The sequence below is a fragment of the Jaculus jaculus genome, chromosome 18, assembly GCF_020740685.1.
Source record: "Jaculus jaculus isolate mJacJac1 chromosome 18, mJacJac1.mat.Y.cur, whole genome shotgun sequence".
In the NCBI taxonomy this organism is placed as follows: Eukaryota; Metazoa; Chordata; class Mammalia; order Rodentia; family Dipodidae; genus Jaculus; species Jaculus jaculus.
Genome location: NC_059119.1, coordinates 58,521,386 through 58,543,471, shown reverse-complemented (window position 1 = coordinate 58,543,471; position 22,086 = coordinate 58,521,386). Strand labels below are relative to the sequence as shown.

Genomic DNA, 22,086 nt, shown 5'->3' with positions numbered 1-22,086 from the left:
AAAAAAAAAACGAATAAAGATAATTTTAGCCACTTCTGGCGCAGACGAACGGTTTTTAGAGGGTGATCTTAGCACGTGGGAGGAATCTGGGGACCCCCCACCCCCAACAGCCGCGCAGTGAAGCCACTCACCCAGTGAGGGGAAGATTGTCTTCTCCCTGGACAAGCAGGACACACACGGGGATTTTTATTTTTGGCTGTTTGTTTTCTTGTTTGTTTGGGAGGTGGGTCGCTTTGTTTTCTTTTTGGCTCAGCTCTGAGAACATTTATAGCGCTAACCCTTCCCCCCCTCGCTGCCCTCCTCCCCTCCCCCTCTCTTCTTTCTGGTGCAGGCAATTACGGTGAAATCAGTGCCAGGCTCCTGCCTCTGAAGAGAAAGGAATTACTTCAGGAATTGAGTACTGACACCTGTCACTGACCTGGACGGCAGAAGAGATCTGGGGTCAAACCCAGGGTGAGAGAGGTCAGGTTGATGTAGTTTGGGGGAAACCCTCCTTAAAGGAACATTTTGGGGGCTCCTCTTGCCATGACTGCCCACCTCATTCTTTTTGGGCCCCAGCTTCACTTAAATCATTGATTCGCAGGTTGTTAATACAGTTTCCCTCCCTGTGAGTACCCTGCCCCGAGACCAGAGAAGCTGAGGCTGGAATCAGAGCAACAGTGACATGCCGTTCATAATTTGCTTTTATTTTCGGGAAATAATGTCGATAAGGAGGAAGAGGAGAAGGACTGCCTTACATTTCAACAAGTAATTTGTGATCTTCACAACCGGACAAATCAAATTTACAAGTTACTTTCCCACCTACTGGACCAAGTGGCCAAAACCAAAATGGATACACCAGGTGTTCTCCATAGATTTTGGAGAATTGAAGGTTCACTAAAAACTCACTAGACAAAACGGGGAAGTTTTAAACTGAGAAGCCAATAGAGGAATTGGAACTGGGACTTGGGGACTGGATTTGTTTTCCATAATGCTGTAATTTCACCTCTTTTGTTGTATTTTGTTTGTTGGGGGGGGTCTGTAAGCCAGAATTTAGACGCTATGCTTAGACCTCATTCCTGCACCCCCCCCTACCCAGGCAAGCCCCCACCCAGATACCGTGACTTAGCTGTTTCCTGATCGTCCGCGCCCAGCTTCCTGGAACCAATCTGTTTTCTCTAATAAATACAGAGGGAGAAGAGGTGAAGAGGGCAGGACAGCTTTATAACAACTGAAAAATAAAAAGAGCCATCATTTGAGAACGAGAGGCAGAACAAAGGGAAAAGATTTTTTGCTTTTGTTATATATATATATGTGTGTGTGTGTATATATATGCATGTGTATATATCTTAAAATTCTGTATCTTGGACGCTAAGACAAGATATGCTCAGTTCAACCGACAGCAACTAAAAAGTTTTAACTGGTCCCTGGAACGGACCAACTATGTACAGCATTCCCGCCAGGGCGGAAGCTGGAACCAGCACAGGGCAGGGGACAAGCAAGAGAGGCTGGGGTACACTCCCTTCTGCTGGCCTGACCCAGCGCCACCTCTGGAGAGGCTGGGAGCTCTGGCTCTGGCCTGCAGATGGTGGCTTGATTGAGGACGAGAGAAGAGGCGACAGTCTGCTGGAAGAAACTGGTTGTTTTGACTTAGAATAGTGTGTGGGCACACTCTAAAGGGCAGACACCCTTCAGTCAGTGACGCCGGTGTCCATAAAGAATAAATAAAAGTGGTGAGCTCAAACAGAGAGGGTCAGAGCGACGAGCCTCCGAAGGCTCCAGGTGCGTAACAGCTGTCCAGAAAGACTGGGAGAGGTGACTTAAGGAGTTGGGTTCAGGGCCGAGGGGAAGAGCGTACACTACCCTGTAGGAAACCTGTGGCAAAGCCCGGCCGGCCCTCCATCCAGGCAAGGGGAGAGTTTGCCCAGGCCCCTCCCCACCCCAAGCAAATGCCACAAGGATGGGAGCAGCCGGGCAGGCAATGGGCGTCTTTTGGGGAGTGAAAATTTCAGTTTTGGAGAAGCCGAAGCAAAGGCGGGTGGCGCAGCAGCAGCAGCAGCAACAGGATGGGGACCAAAGGAGGGGCGCAAGGTAGTTGGCGTTTTCTACTCCTCTTCTGACTTCTGGGCTCACAAGACCTGGAACCGCCAAGAGGTTTGGTCCTTGTAGTCCAGACAGTCGGGGGAGTTGAAGTTCAGTTTCCAGGCAGAGGAAGCGGCGGCAGGGCCGGGCTCCTTATAATCCAAGCAGTCGGCCGAATTGAAGGCCAGGCCAGAGCCACCGTACCCTTGGTGGTGGTGATGGTGGTGGTGGTGGTGGTGGCCCGAAGACTGGCTCAGCGGATGGTGCGTGTGCGGGTGATGGTGGTGGCCCGCCATGGAGGAGGGCGCAATGGGGCTGAGCTGGTGAGGGTGGTGATGCGAATGCATGGGTGCCAAATACGTGCTGCAGTCCACGCCGCCGAAGTAGGAGGAGGAGGGCGCAGGGTATCCTTGGCCGTAGCTGCCGCCCTGGCCGTAGGACATGGGGTACGAAGCGGCGGTGGCGGCCCCTGCGGCCACGGAGCGCTGCATGCACGAAGCGTTGGTCGGCGCGGCCAGCGGCTCGGGCATGGACACGGAGGCCGGCGCTGATCCGGGGGAGATGGAGGCCGGGCTCCAGATGGACGAGGCGGCAGGGGTGCTCAGGGCGGACGCGGCGGCCACGGCCGGATTCCCGCCCAGGCCCGCAGCCGCCGCGGGGTTGGCGGAGGCGCTGGACGCCGAGCTCGACGAAGAGGCCGAGCTGGACACGGCGGGCGGCGTGAACTGACCGCTGCTCTCGGAGCTGGAGCTCTCGCGCACCGGAGACGACTTCTTCTTCACCGGCCGGCTCTTCGTCCCGTTCCCGCTCTGCTGCTGCTGGCGGCACTTGGCGCGGCGGTTCTTGAACCAGACCTGAGGTTGAGCCGGGCAGGGGAGGGGAGGGGGGTGTGTGTGAGGGAGGACACAACGGGTCAGGGCGGTGGGCGCCAGCGGAGCCCCTCCAGACTCCGGCGTCCCGCCCCGGATCTCAAGTCCCCGGGAGTCCGAGCCTCTTCCACTCCCGAGCCCGCGCCCCCTCTCCCTCCCCTCCCCCTCCCAGCACGTGCAGCGCCCCCAGCTCGGGCACCCTCCTCCTCCCCCATCATTTTGCGCAAAGCCCCCCCCCCCGGAGTCAGCTGCCTCCAGAGGAGGAGGGATGCGCACCTCCCCACGCTCAGCACCACTCTGCGCCCCCGAGGGGCGGACCGTTTGCATCTGTCCAGCCAGAAGTTCAGCCATCTCTCTCTAAACTGTTGCGGCTGGCTGCTTCCCCAACAGCCCCCGAGTATGTTTGGAGGCCCTGCTTTCCACGCACAGAGCTCAGGGAAACAGCGGGGACACACAGAGCACCGGAGTGGGGGGCAGTCACCAAGTCTAGGGCCCGAGCGAGCGGTGGCACTGAGGCGGCGTCCTGGAGGCTGGAGTTGGGCAGGGTGAATGTCTGGGTGGGACAGATGGCCTGCGAGGCCCAAGGAGGCCGTACTCCACTACGTGGGGCTTCACGAGAAGGAAGCCTGGGTGAGATTTCGTTGGGTAATTTTTTTGGGGGGGGTGGGGAGCTCCGGGTGGGGAACCAAATGGAATGGTTAAGTAATAAAAGTTCTCACTCCTCTTGGAGGGCCTCCACCCCTGGCACATGGCATTTCGTTCTTGCTCCCTTCTCGAGCCTTCGGAGAAAGAAGGCGAGACAAAAACACCCTTAAGGAAAGTTCTGAGTTAGAATCCGAGCTATACTTTCGGAGCTCTTTCGCCTCAATAAAAATAAAAATAAACAAAAGACATGGTAAGGCCGGCAGCTGGATTTTTGCACTCGGGTGGAGAAAACTTAACACCTCACGGACACCACTGGATATTCCCAGACAATGCCAAGCTCCCACCAACTTCCACTCTGGCACGTCCAGCGAGACCAGGGGCAAAAGCAGAATCCGGGCCTCGCTAGAAAAAGTGCCAAGTTTTGGGGTGGCCGAAAAAAAGCAAGATCAATTGTGGGAGCCGTAGCTCTTCTGCCCGCAATCCTCCAAAAACGACTTTCAGCGTGGAAGGCGCTCGGCGCGGGGAGGGAGGGAGGAGGCACTGGGCTTTTCTCCATTTCCTTTAATTTCCTCCCCTTTTCCTGTCTGGCGCCCAGCGCTAGGGGGAGTTGGAGAGGGGCAGTCCGGTCCATAAGCCCTTCCCTACACCAGACCACCCCCCCCACCCTCCCCGACCTTTCCAGGCCCTAACGTCCCCAACCCTCGCCCTAGAGGCCCCCAGCAGCGCGCACCTGGACTCTGGACTCCGGCAGGTTGATCTTGAGCGCCACCTCCTCGCGCATGAAGATGTCCGGGTAGCGAGTCTTGGCGAAAAGCGCCTCGAGCACGTCCAGCTGCGAGCGCGTGAAGGTGGTGCGCTCCCGCCGCTGCTTCCGCGGGGTGGCTGCGGGGCGACACGCGGGGCGCCTAGAGTCAGCAGCGGTGGCCGGGCGCGGGGCCGGAGCCAGAGGCCTCAGGCTGGTCCTCTGGCAGGCCCAGAACCCCATCAGGGCTAGAGCAAAGGCCGCGCACTGAGCAAAAGACACTTCCCTGGAGGGCCAGGCCTGAAGGCCACAGGTGGGACACAGTGCGTGTGCCCCACAAGGGGCTTCTGTCTCAAACTTTAGGGCCTTTCCTCTGGGCCTCTGAGACGTCAAACAAGAAAACCATACCATCTCCCCTCCTCCCCACACCTACACCCACACCGGCTGAGGGGTAGGAGCAGAGATGAGGTGCACAGAGACACACAACCTGGAAAACAGTTCATACGGGGCTAAGGAACCCAGGACCTAAGCTGGAATCATCTGCCACCCCACCACAACACTTGGTATAGGTTACTGGTCTAGAGGTCACTCTGATTTAGGGAGAGTAAATCTCCCCTTCTCCAGTGCCACCAGGCAGGCCCAGTAAGGGAAGTTTGGCCTAGCCAGTATCCAGATGGGTCATTCACTGCGGGGAATGGAAGACAGATTGATAAAATCCAGTGGCAGTCACGGGAAAACAAATCCCGTGGGTAAACGCACTACGTGAAGGAGATGGGACCACAAGAGACCCGCTCAAAAGTCACACTTTAATGTTCCCAAGCACCGGCCCACTTTGCCATGGAGCTACTCCAACCTGTCTGCCTGAGGTAGGTGGAAGCCACCAGGGACCGTGCATCCATCTCCCTGGGCCTGTCTAGCAACAATGTGGGCTCAAATTTGACAGACCGGGAAGCCCAACATTCAACACAGCCTGGGGATGAAGGTAAAAGGCCAGTGCTTACCGGGGTAGCCCACCGAGGGGTGAAGGAGGTCCATGGCTGGCCCGGCTAGGCCCAGGCCATTCATGCCATAGGGGGGTTGTTTGAGGTAAGACATCATGCTAACAGCCGGGTGGAGGTGCCCCGACGAATCCAGGGGGCCTGGGGCTAGGAGCAGTTCGGAGCTCCCACAGCAAAGTTCTTCAAGCTGTTGTGTCTGGGGTTTGGCCTAGGGAGACAGGAGACACATGGAAATTACTTCAGCGCCCAGCTCTTCTAAGCCTGGGGTGGGAAGAGGTTGAGGTGGGGGGGGGGGGTTTCCCAGCTAGGGAACTGCACTGGGCAGTCAACCTAAGGAATTTCATTCCTCCAAAGTCTTAGCTCAGAGATCGCTTTTTTTTTTTTTTTTTTGGAAAAGTAAACTTTTCCTGGAGTGTCCCCACGTTCCTTGACATGGGCCAAAGACGCATAGAGTGTCGAAAGGAGAGAGGAGTTAAAGGCGTTTACAGGCTGGGGAGGTGAGAGCCGGAACCGCAGAGTGTGCAAAATCCCAAGTGTAGTCAAAATTTAAGTTCGGGGGAAGCAAATTGCTCAAGCAAATGTTCACTTGGCACACGGACAGTAGGGCCGCCCAGAGCATGAGAGGTTGTTTCATTTTGTTTCCAGTGTTTGTGAAAGCGGCGCAAAAAGGTAGACATTGCAGAGGGCTAAGGCGAGGCAGTGCGGAAGGCTGGCTTGGGCACGTTTTGCCCACTCAGGATATGTCTGTCCCTTCAAAGATCTCCAGGGTTGCTCCCCTACCTCAAAACCCACGAATCACCTTTCCAAAACCCTGGGCCCCGGCGCTAAGCGGTGGCTGACCCGGAATCCCACCTCTGCACCCGGACACTGCAGCCCGTAAGGCCGCAGGAGCCCCCCCCCCCCCTCAAAGGCAGCCAGAGAACCGAAAGCACCGGGGTTAGCAGTGGAGATTCCAAGATGCCGCCCCAGGTCTGGGGTGCCTCCAAGCGCCCACCCGCCTTTCTTCCCGGAGCCGGGGCCTCCGGATTTCTACCAAGTCCCAGCGCACACAACCCGAGTCCTATCCTGATTCGATAGAGCGTGACCAGTCCAGTGCCCCCAAAGGGTCTTGAGCATTTGCGGGGGGGGACCTGAGTGAGAGGGCCGCGTGGGGTTCTTTCCATCACACCAGCCTGACCCCCAAGGCCCCAGAACCAGATAGAGAACAGAGAGCTAGGCCTCGAGCTGCAAAGCAAGCCTCTTGCACCCCAGAGCTGGAAGGGCCAGGCTATGGCTCTGAACCCCTGGCGCTCCCTACCCTCTGGCACAAGGTGGTGGTGGTGTGGGTGGGGGTGGGGGGCTCTGGGGAGTGGGACCGGGACCACCGAGGCACTTGTAAGCTACACCCCGCTTGGCGGGAATTCTGTCAAACAAGCCAGGAACCTAGTCTGGGGAATTCACGCCGAGAAGTCGGAGCTAAAAGCAGCTCCCCATCCCAGCCCCCACTCGCAACTACGTTCCAGTCCTTGGGGGGACCTACGACATCGACTACGGGGTTAGGGGAAGGAGGACCCAAAAGGTAAACAGTCAGGACTCCGGGGCCTCGGGGAACCAGGACTGGAGCCGAGGCGGTTCTGCTGGGGCGCAGCGAGGAGTTGCCCAAAGACTTTTCTCCTAACTTAGCAGCAGTTCGGAGGAGGCGGGGGAGGGGGCGCCGGGGCCCGGCCTAGCGGTCTGGGGTCCCGGGCGCCCCGAGAGGAGAACCAGGCCTCTCCCTCCCCCTCCTGCCCCGCCCACCTGCCCTGGGCCCGGCGATCGGCGGTGGGTTTCAGTTGGGAAGGGGAGGCCCAGGCCCCGCGGCTGCCTCCTCCTTACCTGCCCGCAGCCCGGGGGCCGCTCACCATCTACCTCGCGCCGAGGCAGCGAGACCCGCGGGGCAGCCAACCTGCAAAACAGAGGTGCACGGGAGTTACCTCTCGCGGATGGTCTCGGACCCTCAGCGCCCCCCCCCCCCAACTTCCCACCTCCCCCATCTCTTTCTTTCTTTCTTTCTTTTTTTAAAGTAGCTTTGTGCGTGCTCCTTGGCGTTTCACTTTATTGCACAGATACTTTGTTTGCAAAGTCCCATACGTTCCCCAACCCACGCCCCCCCCCACCGCCACCGCCACCAGGACGCTGCCTCGCCCGAGATACGGCCGGGGGTGGGGTGGGAGTGGGGGTGGTGTTGGGGAGCGCCAAGTGGGAGGAAGATGCGCGGGCCAGAGTTGGGAGGTGGCTCGAGGTCGCCTCTGCACTCTCTGGGTGCAGTGCGGAGGCCCTTGGGGCCTGGAGGAAGAGTCCTGGAGAGTCACTCGGCAAACTAAATAAATCAAGCGATTTACCTTGTCGGAGTGGCTTGTCTTGCTCAGTTGTTTAGGTGATTGGAAATGTAGCCTGATGAAGATTGATCACCTTTCTTACTGCCCTCCCCGGGTATGTGAACGCGAGGCAAGTGCGTAACGGGGAGAGGCCGCCAATAGGGGGCCCGGCGCGAGCTGAGTGACAGGGAGCCGGGCAATGGCAGCTCGGAGCCCCGGTTACCTCGGCGCGCCCCCGCCCCCCTCCGCCCACTATACCCCGCCCTCCCCGCCTGCCCACCCCGCCCCGGTGGCGCGCTAAGTCCCCGGGCACGGATGGCAAAATTCCGCTCGGAACGAGTCGAAGAGGGTGAACCGAGAGCTGTGCAGTCCCGGCCGCGGAGGGGAGCCATGGGGGTTCCTGAGGCATGCCTGGTGGTGGTGATTGTGGGGGGGGGGGTCTCCGCCCTTCTTTTGCCCTCTTGGCGCTCCCGAAGGAGTGGCAAAAAGAAAAAAAAAAAAAGGTGCTGGGTAACCGGTTCTTTCTCCTCTTCCGCGAGCCACCTGGCTTCGGGGCCAGGGTGTGGGCGCGGCGGTTCCGGGGCGGCGGGCTACGAGCGCACCGGCCCCTGGCCCTCCTCGGGCACCGCGCGCCCTCGCGGTTCCCTCCTTGCTCTGCGCCCCCGCGCCGGCGGCGGAGGAGGCGGAGGAGGCCGCGGGCGGCGGGTGCCGGCTCCGGCCACTGGCCCAGCGCGGGAGAGAGCAGTTCCTCCCCGGGGTCCCGGGAACGAGCAGCGGCGGGGGAGATGCCACCGTCACTTACCAGCTCCCCGACGTCTCCAGGGTTCCCGGTGACGACCCCCCCCCCCACAAAAGCTGTCTGCAAGTCTTCAAAGCTGCTGCTGAGACGGTTTAGCCCAGATCCTCCACGCACACATAGAAGTCCCACTTCTCAGTCGAAAGAAACTTTCGTTTCCACACTCCCCGTCCCTTCCCACGTCTCCATCTACTAGGGACAGCCTAGTGAAAACTTGTGGCCCCAGACCACCACCACACCCCCCGCTCCTCGGCGTATTATTCCAGGTACGAGAGGAGCCGCCTGGAAGCGATTTTCCCCGGATAGTTCGTACTGGAAAACCCTGTCTCCCAGTCCTATAAACTTGCCCAACACGTCTACCCGTGTGGATTTTCCAAAGCGCAAAAAAAAAAAAAAAGGGGGGGGGGTTTCGGCCCAACACTTAACTATGCCATTCTTTTCTTTTTCTCAATGGTACACCGTACAGAAACATTAGGGATTGACTTAACGCCCCTTCTAGGAATCCCCGCTTCCTGTCCGCATCTTCCCCATCCTCACTGGGAAAAGTTTGAACGAGAGCGCGGCGTGCGCGCGCGAGCCGGTCCCGGAGCCGCCGTGCGCACCGCAGTGCGGAGCAGCCGCGCCGCCCCGGGCCGCGCTCGGCACCCGGGACCTGACCGGGCGGCGGGGGCGACCAGAAGAAGGGGGAGCCCGCTGAGTGAAAAGGGGCCGCGACCGCCGCTCATCAAAGTCCTTCCCCCCTCCCCCAAGCGACACTTTCCTTTGGAGTCCGAATAAAATACGGTAACAGAATATGATGGAGGGCACACTGTTTCCTTAACTGCTTCTCAAAGGACCCGAGAGATCTTCTTAGGACCTTTAATAAGGCTTTGGTCGGCTCTTTTGTTGATCCCTCAAAATCAACTCCTTCTAATTGAAGTTGGAGCTGAAAGCGAGCTAATGTTCAAAGAAAGTGGCCGCCAGACCAACGAAATTACATTTTTTTTTTTTGAACGATGAGGGAACATCTAATCAAAGGGGCAGGGAAGGAGGGGTGTGTGCGTGGGGGAGTACGAAGGAGAAAAGGAGGTTTTACAAGGATCTTTCTCTGGTTCACAAAAGTCAGCGACATGGGCGCTTCTCCCAGAACAAAGGCACCGCGGCCCATTCACAAAAGGGAAAGAAAGAGAAAGCTGGATGAAAGAACGGAGAGGAGGAAAAATGAGAGGGGAGAGAGACAGGGAGGGAGGGAGGGAGAGAGAGAGAGCTCCTTTAAAGAGGAAAAGAAACAGCACAGGGCGCAGTACTGGCCCAGGCTAGGACACACCTTAGGCTCTTGCGGGTCGCCACCACGAGTAAAACAAAACAAAACAAAACAAAACACCGCTTTGGAGCCGTGGAGATCTTGTTGAGGTTTAAAGAAAAGAAACGAAATACACCCGGCCCCGGGCTTGAGGGAAAAAGGCGCGGGCTGAGGCGCACGGGTTTGGCGGGCAGGACCGCGCGGGCGTCCCGGGCTGCGCCGTGGCCAGGCTGGGGGGTCCAGAGTGCCTGGCCTGCCATGGGACCTCGGGGATCCCCCTGCCCTCCCATCTCTAGCCAACTCCGGCCTCCTCCTCCTCCGGGCCGGCCCAAGGGCAGCCTCGGAAGCGGGCCCGGGTTAGGCCAGGCGAGGGGTGGCCGCGCGCGCTGGAATGTGCCCGGCGTGGTCCCCAAGGCCCGGCGCGCTGGAGTCCCTCGCTCACGGTTCCAGACGCTTGCCAACCCGTGTCGGGGTTAAAGCCGCGAGGTATCAAGTAGCAAGGATTCCCTCCACCCCTAATGAGACTATTTATCTAATCCCAAATTGCGGGCGAATTTTCTTAATGCTCAGCCCATAAAACCTCGGGATTAAGAGAAGAAAAGAGAGGAGAGAGAGGGAGAGGGAGAGAGAGTGAGAGAGATTGGAGCGGAGGAGAGGAGTGGAGAAGGGAGGGAGACTGAGATAAAAGTTTCTTGAATTCGGCGCGGAGGATTGAGGAGGCCGTCGCTAGGCAAATGTCCAGGTGGGGGACGTCGGTCCAGCAGCCGCCACGGTTCCAGCCGCCGGCTGTGGCTCGGGGAGGGAAAAGTGGGGCAGCGTTGGGGGAGGGGGGCTGCCCCAGTTTAAGGCCCACGCGCCGGGAGGGGGTGGAGGCGAGGGACCTGGGCCCCGCTGACCTGGAATCCGGAATCCAGGTGACCTCAAGACCTGGCCAGCCTCGGAAGGGTTTGGATCGTCAGCGGAGCGTTTGTGGCCAGGGGCTGGCCAGAGCGTGGCAGTCCCGGGCAGGGTGCCCCAGCCAGCCAGGCGGGCCACGGCTCCCAGAAGTCTCTGATGGATGCCATGGCGCGCGGGTTCTCAGGATCTCTGGGGTTCTCGGGGTTTGGGTTCATGTCTGCTCTGGGGAGACTGAGCCCTCCCCCCCCCCCACTGTGCCCCGCGGCCAGCACTGGGCACCGAGCAGTGGCCCGTCGCAGGGAGCCGCGCTCCACGGCCACTGAGGGGCGTTCGGGTGCTGCGGAGCGGCCCCAGCGCAAACCGCACGAGGCTGGGGAGCCCGGGGCCCTCGTCACCCCCAGCAAATGTGGGGTTTCTGGAATGCAGCGAGAGGTGCGGTCGGGTACTGCGGACCGCCTCCAGTAAGCTTCGGGGCTCCGGAACCTGAAGATGGCTGCGTGCGCCACTTAACCCCGGGTCCAGGAGGAGTCTGGATTTAGCCCAGAAAGCAGCAACTTGCTGTTTTCCTCTTTGAAGAAAGAGGCCCAAAATACCCGATTTCATTTAGTTCCAGTTGCAATAAGGAAAAGAAAAAAAACAAACAAAAACCTCGCCACGAAGGACGTCCACTAGAGCAAGTTTTCACTTTGCCATTGGACGGGCAGCGTACTCGCGGAAGGAAGTGTGCGCCCGGTGTGTGGGTGAGGTCGAGGCTGCAGTGTAAAGTTTGCGGACTTGTTGAAAGAGCTCTCTTTGTTTGGACATCCCAATAAGGGGAATGCACCGAATGGCCAGTTTTTACTCCAATGTGGCCTACAAATCCTTCCCTTCATCTCATCCACACATATCTGCACACGCTCCTCCCCCAGTCCACTTGCCCCAGCAAGAACCCTCTTCCTTTAACTTCGGTACCTACAGACGAACTGGTTGTGGGAAGACAGTTCTCCCCCACACAACTGCAAAATTGTAACAATTAAAAATGTGGACGCTTCATCACGATAGTGGTATACCCCCCTCCCCCGGGGTGTGGAACCACAAATTTCGTCAAATCCATCACAGGGAGAACCCTTTCCAAAAGATGATAGTTTACACTCCTTAAGAACCTGACTAATTACTTATCAATTTGCATTCCGGTGTCAGCAGGGCTCCGCAGGGATGAGTGAACTTACTCAGCTCCAAATTCGGTCCAGGGTCCTTGCCCCGTGTTCGAGAGGACCTTGGCCCACATGAAAACTTACGGATACACAAACTCCCACACACCTTTTTTACTTCAAGAAAAGTAGCAGCAGTGTTTAAGGTAAGAAAGTTTCTGCTTTTATTGAAAATTTATATATGACTCAGTATTGTAATAAATAAACAGATAACCATTTTCACAAAAAAAAAAACAGTGCTATGCTAGAGAGAAAATATTAATTGGGGAGATTTACTCATAGTGGCAAGACAGATATTTATCAACACAGAATAAATATTAACAACATTCTTTGAGCCAATGTTGAGACACGACAGGAAGGAGGAACCAAGCAAGATGTAATAAATAATTTTCAGAGAAAAGATGGCGCGTATCAGTTGATAAAACTGTAAACTGCAGCAAGTCAATTAGTCCCGTCCTCACAGTTCACCTTTGAAACTACAGGGCTTGTCTCAGGCCATCATCTGAGGAAAGCCAAGGGGAACTCTATTATTCTTACAGTGAAATGCGAAAGAACTGAAGACCTCACTTGTAAATAGAAAGCAGTCTGTAAGTAGGATGAGTAGGGTCTAACGACTAAATTTAGGTAACAAGGTGTTACATATGGTAGGACTGGAGAAAACTGTGACAATTTTCTTATCCCGTTTTTGCCCCCCACCCCACCCACCACTACGCTAGTTACCAACAATGACAACAAAAATGTTTCCAATTTTCTTCCCATCAAAAAAAAAAAAATGAGGGAAACACTTTTTTCCCTTTTTTTGAAGTTTCTTGAGCATCTTCAATACCAATCACTCCCAAGATGTCTGTGCAAATCTAGTTCATGTGGTTTTTAAAAAATGATGTGATGATTAACTCTCAAAAAAAAATTTCCTTAAACAAAGCTATTTTGGAGTTCTTTACATTATTTGGAAGGAGGAAAGGGGTTGTTGGTGGTACAGGTACAGTCCAGCCAAACAAAATGTAAAAAAAAAAAAAACAAAGTTTTAAATCAACGAGTCTGACTGGTTCTGGTCTGAGGACCTAGGACTGAAATGTTGGGGCAGAGAGGTCTGAAGGCTACTGAAGAGCACATTTCTCCTCTTTCTTGGCCATCTTGCCTTTGTTTTGCTCCAGAGTTCGCTCCAAATGCTCATCTTCTTCTTCCGCCCTGGATGTCAGACAAACAGGAAATAAAAATTATTTTTCTTCATGGAGATGACAGCAGTCCCTTTCCCCCCTGGTATTTGGACCCTGAGCAGCAATGGGGAAGGAGCCCCAGGGCCGCAGCCCCCCGCCCATCTCTGGACCGAACTTTCCACAAACTTCTCGGCCAGTCTGGAGGTGGCTTCACCTGGACCCCAGCCCAGGGCCCACTCACTGCTTCTCCTGGGCATCGAGGTCCCTGACCAGCGCGTCTCGCTTGTTCACCAGGGCCACCAGCTCATCCAGGAGCAGCTGCTCCCGCCGCTTCTGGGCCTCGGTCTTCTGCCAGTCTGCGGGGGCAGGGGGCGAGTCACCCGCGGCACGGCCTCTGCCCTCCCCTTCCCGCCTTTTCCAGCGAGCATGCGGGTGTTTCCCAGCAAGCCGGGTTCGTGGGGCCACTAGCCAGGCTTTCCTGGGGCTGTCTGGCTGTCGTGGCGAGGGACCCAACCCGGAGACCCTGCTTTCCAGACGCGGGCCGCGGACGGGGGCTGCAGAGCCTGGGCGGGGGGCGGCCCGGGTCGGAGGAGCGCACCTGAATCCCGGCCTGGGGGAGGGGCGGGGGGCTGGCCCCGGGGCTGGGGCCGGGGGAGTGGGTAAATGAGGGGGCGGGGAAGCCGAGGGGGCTGAGAAAATCATCCTGAAAGGGCTGGAGAATCTGCCTCAGAGCCTACCCTCCTCCCCACCCCCACTCTTACCCCAAACAGCCCATTCTTCACTAATTTCCTCCTAGCTCTATTTTAGCAGTTGGATGTATCTCACACTGGGCGCCATATGCTTCACAATAACTTTAAAAGTAGTGAATCGGCTAATTAGCATTTTTCTTTGAAGTAAAAAAAAAAATAAATTTGCTCTGCAATATTACACTGCAGCTCTCGATAGCATCGCAGCCAGTTCTCTCTTGGACACATTTGCTGGGTGGTTTCAAATCAAAGTACTTTTGCAAAGGAAAAAAAAATTACATATATATATATTTATATATTTCTTTTTTTTTTTTTTTGAAACCCCAAGTTAAAGGTCGGAAAAATCCGACGGGTAGTGCCTTTTTCATGGGTAGGGGCCATTTTATGAAGAGTTTAGGTCCCAATAATATGTACCCTATCCTTTGATGGTATGATAATTTAAGAAGAGCAGAAGTTTCATTTAATAAAAATAGGACCGAAATCTAACATTTTACACACTTTTGAAACCAAAGCCAACTGCTCTCTGGCCAGACAGTAAGGGCTTGTAGCTGTCAATCAAGCTTCAGTCTACCCCGCCCCCCTCATTAGGAAGGTAAACAATGAAGAAAAGACGGAGATGATGAGGCAGATAGCAGAACAAATGAGGGCCTGGAGAGAAACAGGACACCAGCTTTGGGGTGTGTGTGTGCGGGGGAGCTGGCCACTGACTCTTATAGCCCCCTCTACCCAACAAAAATTTCCAAAAAACACAGGAGTGCAATCCTTTGGGGGTGGGGGGGAGTCTCTCCTCTCTCCATGGCCCTGGGCAATCATGTTAAAACTCACATGGCTGGTGCTTATTCAGATAAACCTAACAATGCTCACCGCTGGTTACCATGTGAATCTTCAGAAGCCACACAAGAATGTGCTGGTTCAAATCCCCCCAACCCCCTCCAAAGCAAAATTTATTCAAGACAGCTAACTGCTCAGCAGCCTTATGAAAGCACCCGGTGCAACAGGGAATAGTATCTTGTATTTACAAATTAAAGATGAGATGCATCATCATGCCATAGAGGCTGGAATAGCTGCGAGCAGCTAGAAGTTTACTCAGTTGTTTTCTCACTGTTGCTTTCATTATGAGCTCGAACACAAAAACACACATATAGGGAATATGCCATGTTAATTATCCAAATCGCATATAAAACCCACAAAACATTAAATAACTGATTATTATTACATTCTCATGTAGAAAGCGAACATCATGGATAGGAACAAGGGAATTTATGGAAAGCTTCGTCTAAATGCAGAAATTGTAATAATAAGAAAAATGGAAGAGAACCCACATTTATCATTTTTGCTTTGGTCTGAAATGAAACTAAGGCCTCAGGAATACTGGAAATTTTTCTCAACTAATTCTTGTTTTTAAGTCAGGCTTATTTTACGTAATCATAATTCCAGAGAGATTAACCCAGGAAAGATACTACTAAATTCATGAAAATCACAACTTAAATTTATAATTAAATTAATAGTTTTGATGAATATTATTTAATTTCCAACCACAGAAATCTTTCTGATGATAAGCTTTGGATGTGTAATTCTTTACTTCCAAAATACTTTGATAATTTCACAACTAGAAAATATTTAGAAAATCATTTACATAGAAAACTAAAAATTTTGGCCAAGAAGAAAAATGACATTTAGAAACAAAAAAGCATAATCTTTATATTAAATTATTGCTCTGAACTTGACGAGTCACCTCTCAGGCATTAATTAGTTATCTTACATACCAGGATTTCTTTCATGTTGGAAAAATTAGAAAGAACTTTAACAATATGAACGAAAGAGAAAACTTTTCTAATTCTTTAAGTATAGAATAATATTTTTAATCTCAAAGTTTTTCCTATCTCAAAAGTGACATTATTTATAACTAGAAAAAACACTTTAAAACTAAAAATATGGAGGTAATTTTTATCTAATAGATAAAAGAATTTAAAATACTCTAGCATAAATTTGGAGTTTTTCCCCTTGTTGGCTATGTTACTAAACTCAACATTATAAAATCTTAGTCACATATAGAGCAAATACCTTATGTGTGGTAAATAGATTTTTATATGAGTAAAACTAGACTTGACTTTGTATTGGCTTTCTCATAGTGGGAATAAAGTATATATGCACACATATATTCAAATGCTAATTTGAAAAATTAAGCAAACCACTTTGATCACTTACAAATAATATTACACTTAAAATTAATCAAGATTTACATCTCTATGCTCAAGGCTAAATTTAAAAAAACCCTAATAAATAGATTCATCTCGATATGTCATGTTTTAAAAATCTGCATGGAAGGTAGCATGTTACCTGTTAGCATTTTCAGAAAGGGTTACTCACATCCATGCCAAGCACAGCAAGCTGGCTAGCTGCACTGACTACAGCTCGGACAGACTGCAATGTGGGTTCTGATTAATTTAAAGATTCCAGCGTACTTTTGCTACAAAAGCCATATCCTCTCAGAACAAATAGGATTATGTTTTGATGCTGCATTTGAGCCAAAGTGTTGAAATAAAGAGATTCTGTTTATATCCATCTGCAATGAGCTGTTTTGTTAATTTAAAGAAAAAAAAACAATTCTTTTTTTTTTTTATAGGTAGAGCCAATTACTCATTTCCTGATTCAATGTATTTGCTGAAGTTAATAACTACCTTGACCAAAAAAAGGCAAGAAAATACCTATAAACACGTTACTAGCATCTAAAGTTCTGGTAGTAAACCTTCAACCTTGTCACTGTAAATAAACCTGGCACTTTGATGAAAATTAACACCAGTTTTGTAAAGAGCGCATTGGGGGACTGCAGTCAAGTCTTATCTTTAGTTCCAGTCAACTAGCAATCCTGAAAGAGTTTGCGTCATCATCAGAACAGGCCATTTGATAGGGTTCCACCGCTGTACCTAATCAATCTATGGAAGACTGTGGCTGTGCTGTGTAACAAAGCTAAAATAGATTTACAAATGGGGTTTGAGGGGATAAGCTCCTCCACAGGATTACATATTGATTTTAAATATAAAAAGCTTATCATATAAACCATAACTACAAAAATAGTGAACCTATGCATAAATCCTTTTAGAAGAGTACCCACTTCAAACTCTAAGCCAAGAATAAATCAAGATGTACAAAATCCGAGAGAAGATCCATTTCTTGTGCAGAAAATGAACACACCACTTTCTAAGAGCCCGCCGCAATGTGTGCAAAAATGAATTTATCTTTCCTAAGGGAGCATTAAATAATCTGGAACACAATAACAACAACAACAACAACAAAAACTATAGGGAAAGTATCTAAAAGATGACTGTTAGCTTGAGGGAACCTACAACTTCGTTCAGTAGAGTGAAACTCCTGCTATGAAAACCCCTCAGGAGAAAAGTAAAAGACAGGACACTGATTGTGGAATTCTTCCCCCCTTTCTCAAACCCAGCTGTTAATATTTCCTTCCGTTTGCTACAGCTATTAATAGTCTATGCTTTTTACTTGGTGGATGCTTTCAGCAGCAGATGTACTTGAAAATATTTTAGTTTAAAACCATCCAATTGCTACCAAAAGGATGAGCTCTGGAAAGGGGAATAAACTTTCAAACAAAGGAAAGCAAAACAAAGCCAATTAGTATTGTCCATGTGTGTGTTTTCACACTTGAAAAGCCTACTGAGTGCACATGTGTGTACGCTGGGGCCGGCTCCGAGGACACTGTCTTCACAAAGCTGAGCTCCACAAGGAGAAGCCCCATGCTAGGGCAGCCCTGCCCATGGCCAGCCCAGGCTACTGAGACAGCAGTCTCTGCACGAAAGTGTCTCTATTTGCAGTCAACAGGCTGCTCCTTTCCTCAGGACTCTTTTCTCCTTTAATGGAAGCTGACACAGAGATTTGAGGCACAGTCACATACGGGACAATGTAATTTAAAGTGTTTGTGTGGGGGTGGTGGAAGGAGAGAGGAATGGGAAGGGAGGGAAGGAGAGAGGGAGAAACATGATAACTTGAAAGACTACTAGGTGCATCAAGTCATTTAACATATGTCTTCTACTGTGCTCCTCTATGTGTATTAAAACGTCAGGCAGATATAATAGCAGATTATTCGAGGCTGTAAGTCTATATATAGGGATAGAATGATCTAGGAAACTAGGATCTTTTATGTATGTTAAGGCCCTCTTTATACAGTATTAAGCTGTATTTTTAAACACTATAGTGAGTATAATACACAATTAATCTATGAAGAATATATTGTATGATGAGTGATACACACATATATTATACACACATCCCAAAGAGTATTGGTTGTATCAACTTTTCAACTATTTAGTTTTCTAATATCTGTAAAAAATTATACTATCACTAGAATCATTATATACAAGGAAAAATACCATCTAGTGTACTTGCGCACTTTATTTCAGTGGCAAATTCACAAAACTTAAAAAAGCTACCTTGACAAATTTGATAGTTATTAATAATACATGATAAACTTTGATAGTCATTTGAAAGAATGCAGCAAATTAAAGCCTTTTAAAGTAAATCAACTATCTCAATGATATAGAAGTGTTATCAGTGATATTTATCAATGAGATTACAGGTGTAAATGTAACTGAAAATAAAGCTTCTGTAACATATAAGGTCACAAATAAATAGGCTATATTTTATTTCTTAGTAATATTATTTAAGATATTTTAAGAATATAAGACTTCACTTAGCTTTTCCTTACAAACTTAAATTTCTAGTTTCTGAACTAATTAGAATTGACTTATTATGGATCGGGTACTTTATCAGGTGAAGAATGAAATTACCATGGACAGTGGGCAGGTTAAGAGGTCAATATAGAATAGGAAAATCAATTTGCATTGATTAGACAAAAGATCCATTTTACAGAGCTCCAAGGATTAGCTTTTAGCAGAAATCTTTGAACTACATGACATTTTCAACTAAGAGATATAAGGAAAAAAGTATTACAAAATACCTAGGAACTTTAAAAAATCCTATGTATTGAATGCTATAATTAAACTAGCTGTTGTTTACTGATATTATGAACCATGCATAGGATTCCAATGCAATTTATTCAAATTATGGAAAGTGTGCAAGTGGTTTTTCTTCTTGCCTAGATTTTCGCTTAACAGGAATTTGAGTCTTAGAAGTCAATAGTACAAGACAGATGTAGAGCCACACACCTGTAATCCCAGTAGTAGGAAGATTACCATGAGTTCAAGTCCAGCCTGGCCTACATAGTGAGTTCCAGACTAGACTGGGATAAAGAGCAAGATGAGTTTGTCTCGGGAAACAAAACAAAACAACAGAACAGAACTACAGTAGTGTAGTCGACTGGTGTGTGACATATTCCAATACTGGTATCAATGAAATACTACTGTGGAATTTAGAATATAAAGGTGAAAAATCAGAGTCTTTTCTAAAACTCCTCAGTGGAAGCAACATTTAATTACATGTAAGTAAAATGTAATTAAAATCAATTAACCCAGGCTGGGCATGGTGACACACGCCTTTAATCCCAGCACTCGGGAGGCAGAGGTAGGAGGATTGCCGTGAGTTCAAGGCCACCCTGAGACTCCGTAGTGAATTCCAGGTCAGCCTGGGCTACAGCGAGACCCTACGTCAAAAAACCAAAAAAATAAAAATAAAGAAATCAATGAACCCTTTATAGTTTATGTTTTATGGAAATTTACTCTTACCGAAGCACAAGTTAAGGTCACTTTGTTCTTAACTGCATGGATAGTGATTTATCTATCTGAACTGGGCTCCTCCAAGGCATTTATTTGCATGTCGCAGGTAGCTGGTAGATCACACTTAGTAGAGCCAGGTGTGTATTCCACTGCTTAGTCTCTTTGCCAAGTGAGATTTCACAAAGCTCGCCCCCTTTTCTTACCTTCCACGGCCAGCATGGCCCGCAGGTCCCGGTTCAGCAGCTCATACCTTCGCTCTAAGTCCTGCTCTTTTTCCCTAGGCAAGTTGCAAAAGTTCATCAATATGCTAATTACTAAATCATTAAACACTTAAAAGAACCTTTAGGTTACATTGATTTAGGACTCACAACTGGCTTTTCTACTTAACATTAAGCCACTCTAAACAAATGATATATAAACCTAAAATCTTCCTCAATTGAGTATTTACTGGGGCTATTTACTGTTTTCCTGCAGTGCATGGCACAGAGGTATATTTTAATTAAAGGATAAGCAGCCCCATTCTTTAACGTTTCTTGTGCTAGGTGAGAAAATAGGGATCTATTTAAATGTTTGTCATCGTTCACAGTAAACACCTGTCTTCAAAAGTCCATATGAAAAGAATATAAGAAGCATCACAGTATTACCAGTGCAAAGTTAATACACAAATGAAAGGGTCTGGGTAAGTTTTGTGCTTTATCATGACTCTTTTATGGAGTTTGGGCAAGGTAGAAATGACGAAATCACAGTTTTTCATTGAAGTAAACATGGTCAACTGAGCCCTTCCCCCATGTGGGGGCACAGGGTACAAACTGCTCGGGAGCAGAACCTGAGTGAGCAGGAAGTTCTCTGGTGAGCTAAATGCTGCTGCAGATTAAGAATGTTTATTTACATTGGGCCTAGTCCCCACTTAATTAGTACACTCATACTAGGCTTAATGTGAAGTCATTAATTTCTTAACCAAATTTTATTTTGTTTAGCATAGAATTTATTCTCCAATAAACTTCAATTTTTCCTAGTGGCTTCTCCTCTCTCTTCTGCATGAGTAATTTTTTTTTAATTAAATACAAAGATTTTTCCTATTCCTTGACTTTTGAAAAATCATAAACACTTTTCTTTGGTCTTTATCACTCCATGTACAAATTCTTACTGAATAGATGAAATCTGTTATTTACTAGGTTTCTAATGCATGGAAAAAAATTAACTTACATAAATATGAAGCCTCAAAGCAGGTAACAACAGAAAGCCCAAGATTGATCCGTGTTTTATGAAAACAGGTGTCACCATGAGTACTTACAAAAGAGAGAGCTGGTTCATCCTCCTTATCAAGGCATTTTTCTTATTCACTAGCATAAACCACTCCTGCATCATAGATTCCTCTTCTTCAGTGTTCCTTCCTACAGTTCATAGAGAGTAGCAGAATTACAGAACATTTGCAGGCCAAAGCACAGTTTAGCACACAACTTGTTCGTAGACATCAAAAACTCAGAAGCCAATCTTTTAAAGCTGGTATTATTCAGTAAGTATATTTTAGTCCCCCTGAACATACTTGTAGATTATATTAACACTAAGTACTGTAAACAAAATGTTCCACCTTTTAAATCCTCCCCAGAGGCTGACTTGCTATTATGTTTCAACGAGGAGCTCGGTGCTGACAGACATATGGTCATGATTTAAAAAAAAAAATTGAAAAAAATCATTATGAGAATTGTAATACTAGGAGGAAGATCAGAGAAGTCCAGAGACTGTGTGAAAGCTTTTACTTGTAACAACTTACTTTTTCTTATTTTCCTAATGGAAAATAAAATAACATATGTGTATATGCCACCCTGGAACTCATCAGTCCAGTAAGATAAACCACTTACAAGTTCTTACGTTCATTGTAAATGACAAGACTACAAAAAATACCTACAGCACTCTGTGAAAAAAATAAAACAAAACAAAAACAAATGACAATGAAAACGATGTTTAACATATTTCATTCAAGAAAGAATCAAGCAGTGTGGATAAGGGACTATGAGCAGGAGGCAGTTACAAGTTACCATACCACTTACCTATTCCACTCTCCTTCTCCCTCCACCCTGCCCCTCACAAAGGCTGGGACACTGTTGATGCTGTTCTTGTAGAGCATACAGGCCCTAATTATACTTTCCTTTCTCTCCTGAATTACACCTTGCTTTGCTAAATCATTATTTAATATTCTTGGTTCAACTCTTGCACAGCATCTGTAGGTTTAACATAAATATCTAATAAAAAGTTATGTATCACTGCTAAGACCATCCCCTAAATTTTATTTTCTTTTAAAGTGAGGTAGTACCTTTTAAAGTTTGAAAATGGATGGTCTATTTAAAAACAGTCAGACAATTATAAAGAGGTATAATGGCACAAAAAAAATCATGTCTTCTTTTACCTTACCTGCCTCACTTCCCTCCTTTAGCACAGTCAGCATATTGCTTTGCAAACCACAAACACATACATTTATCAAACACATACACGTTTTCTTTTAACTTCAGTGAGATGTTATATAAATGACATGATATATTTTATCATGCTGTCTTAGATATTTTAATACTTACATAAATTTTGGGCATGCCATAATTAATTTGGCTATTTCCAAATTAACAAAAATTTAAAGGAAAAATTTAAACTCTAACGCAAAAAGCTGATTTGTATGCAAAAG

The 22,086-nt window shown here is 49.0% G+C and overlaps 2 protein-coding genes across 11 annotated transcripts in view; both read right to left on the bottom strand.

Moving 5' to 3' along the window:
• Positions 1-672: 672 nt before the first annotated feature.
• On the bottom strand, positions 673-8,475 carry Otx1 (orthodenticle homeobox 1). 2 transcript variants are annotated; one of them, XM_045137621.1, is made up of 5 exons: positions 8,454-8,475; positions 7,170-7,239; positions 5,319-5,523; positions 4,306-4,457; positions 673-2,915 (listed from the first exon to the last, which is right to left on the bottom strand). In XM_045137621.1, exons 3-5 carry the CDS (start codon positions 5,413-5,415, stop codon positions 2,109-2,111), a joined length of 1,056 nt encoding a protein of 351 aa, XP_044993556.1. In that variant the 5' UTR covers positions 5,416-5,523; positions 7,170-7,239; positions 8,454-8,475; the 3' UTR covers positions 673-2,108. The 2 variants fall into 2 exon arrangements, with proteins under 2 accessions (XP_044993556.1, XP_004660147.1); XM_004660090.2 differs by lacking the exon at positions 8,454-8,475 and adding an exon at positions 7,676-7,757.
• Positions 8,476-11,956: 3,481 nt separating this feature from the next.
• Positions 11,957-22,086, bottom strand: part of Ehbp1 (EH domain binding protein 1) — a 265,866-nt gene continuing 255,736 nt past the window's right edge. For all 9 annotated transcript variants that reach the window (XM_045137250.1, XM_045137248.1, XM_045137249.1 and 6 more), the window contains 4 exons: positions 20,704-20,803; positions 19,613-19,686; positions 13,215-13,329; positions 11,957-13,004 (listed from right to left, as the gene is read on the bottom strand). In XM_045137250.1, the coding sequence (XP_044993185.1) occupies positions 12,914-13,004; positions 13,215-13,329; positions 19,613-19,686; positions 20,704-20,803 (380 nt within the window). In that variant the 3' untranslated portion in view covers positions 11,957-12,913. The remainder of the gene's footprint in view (positions 13,005-13,214; positions 13,330-19,612; positions 19,687-20,703; positions 20,804-22,086) is intronic.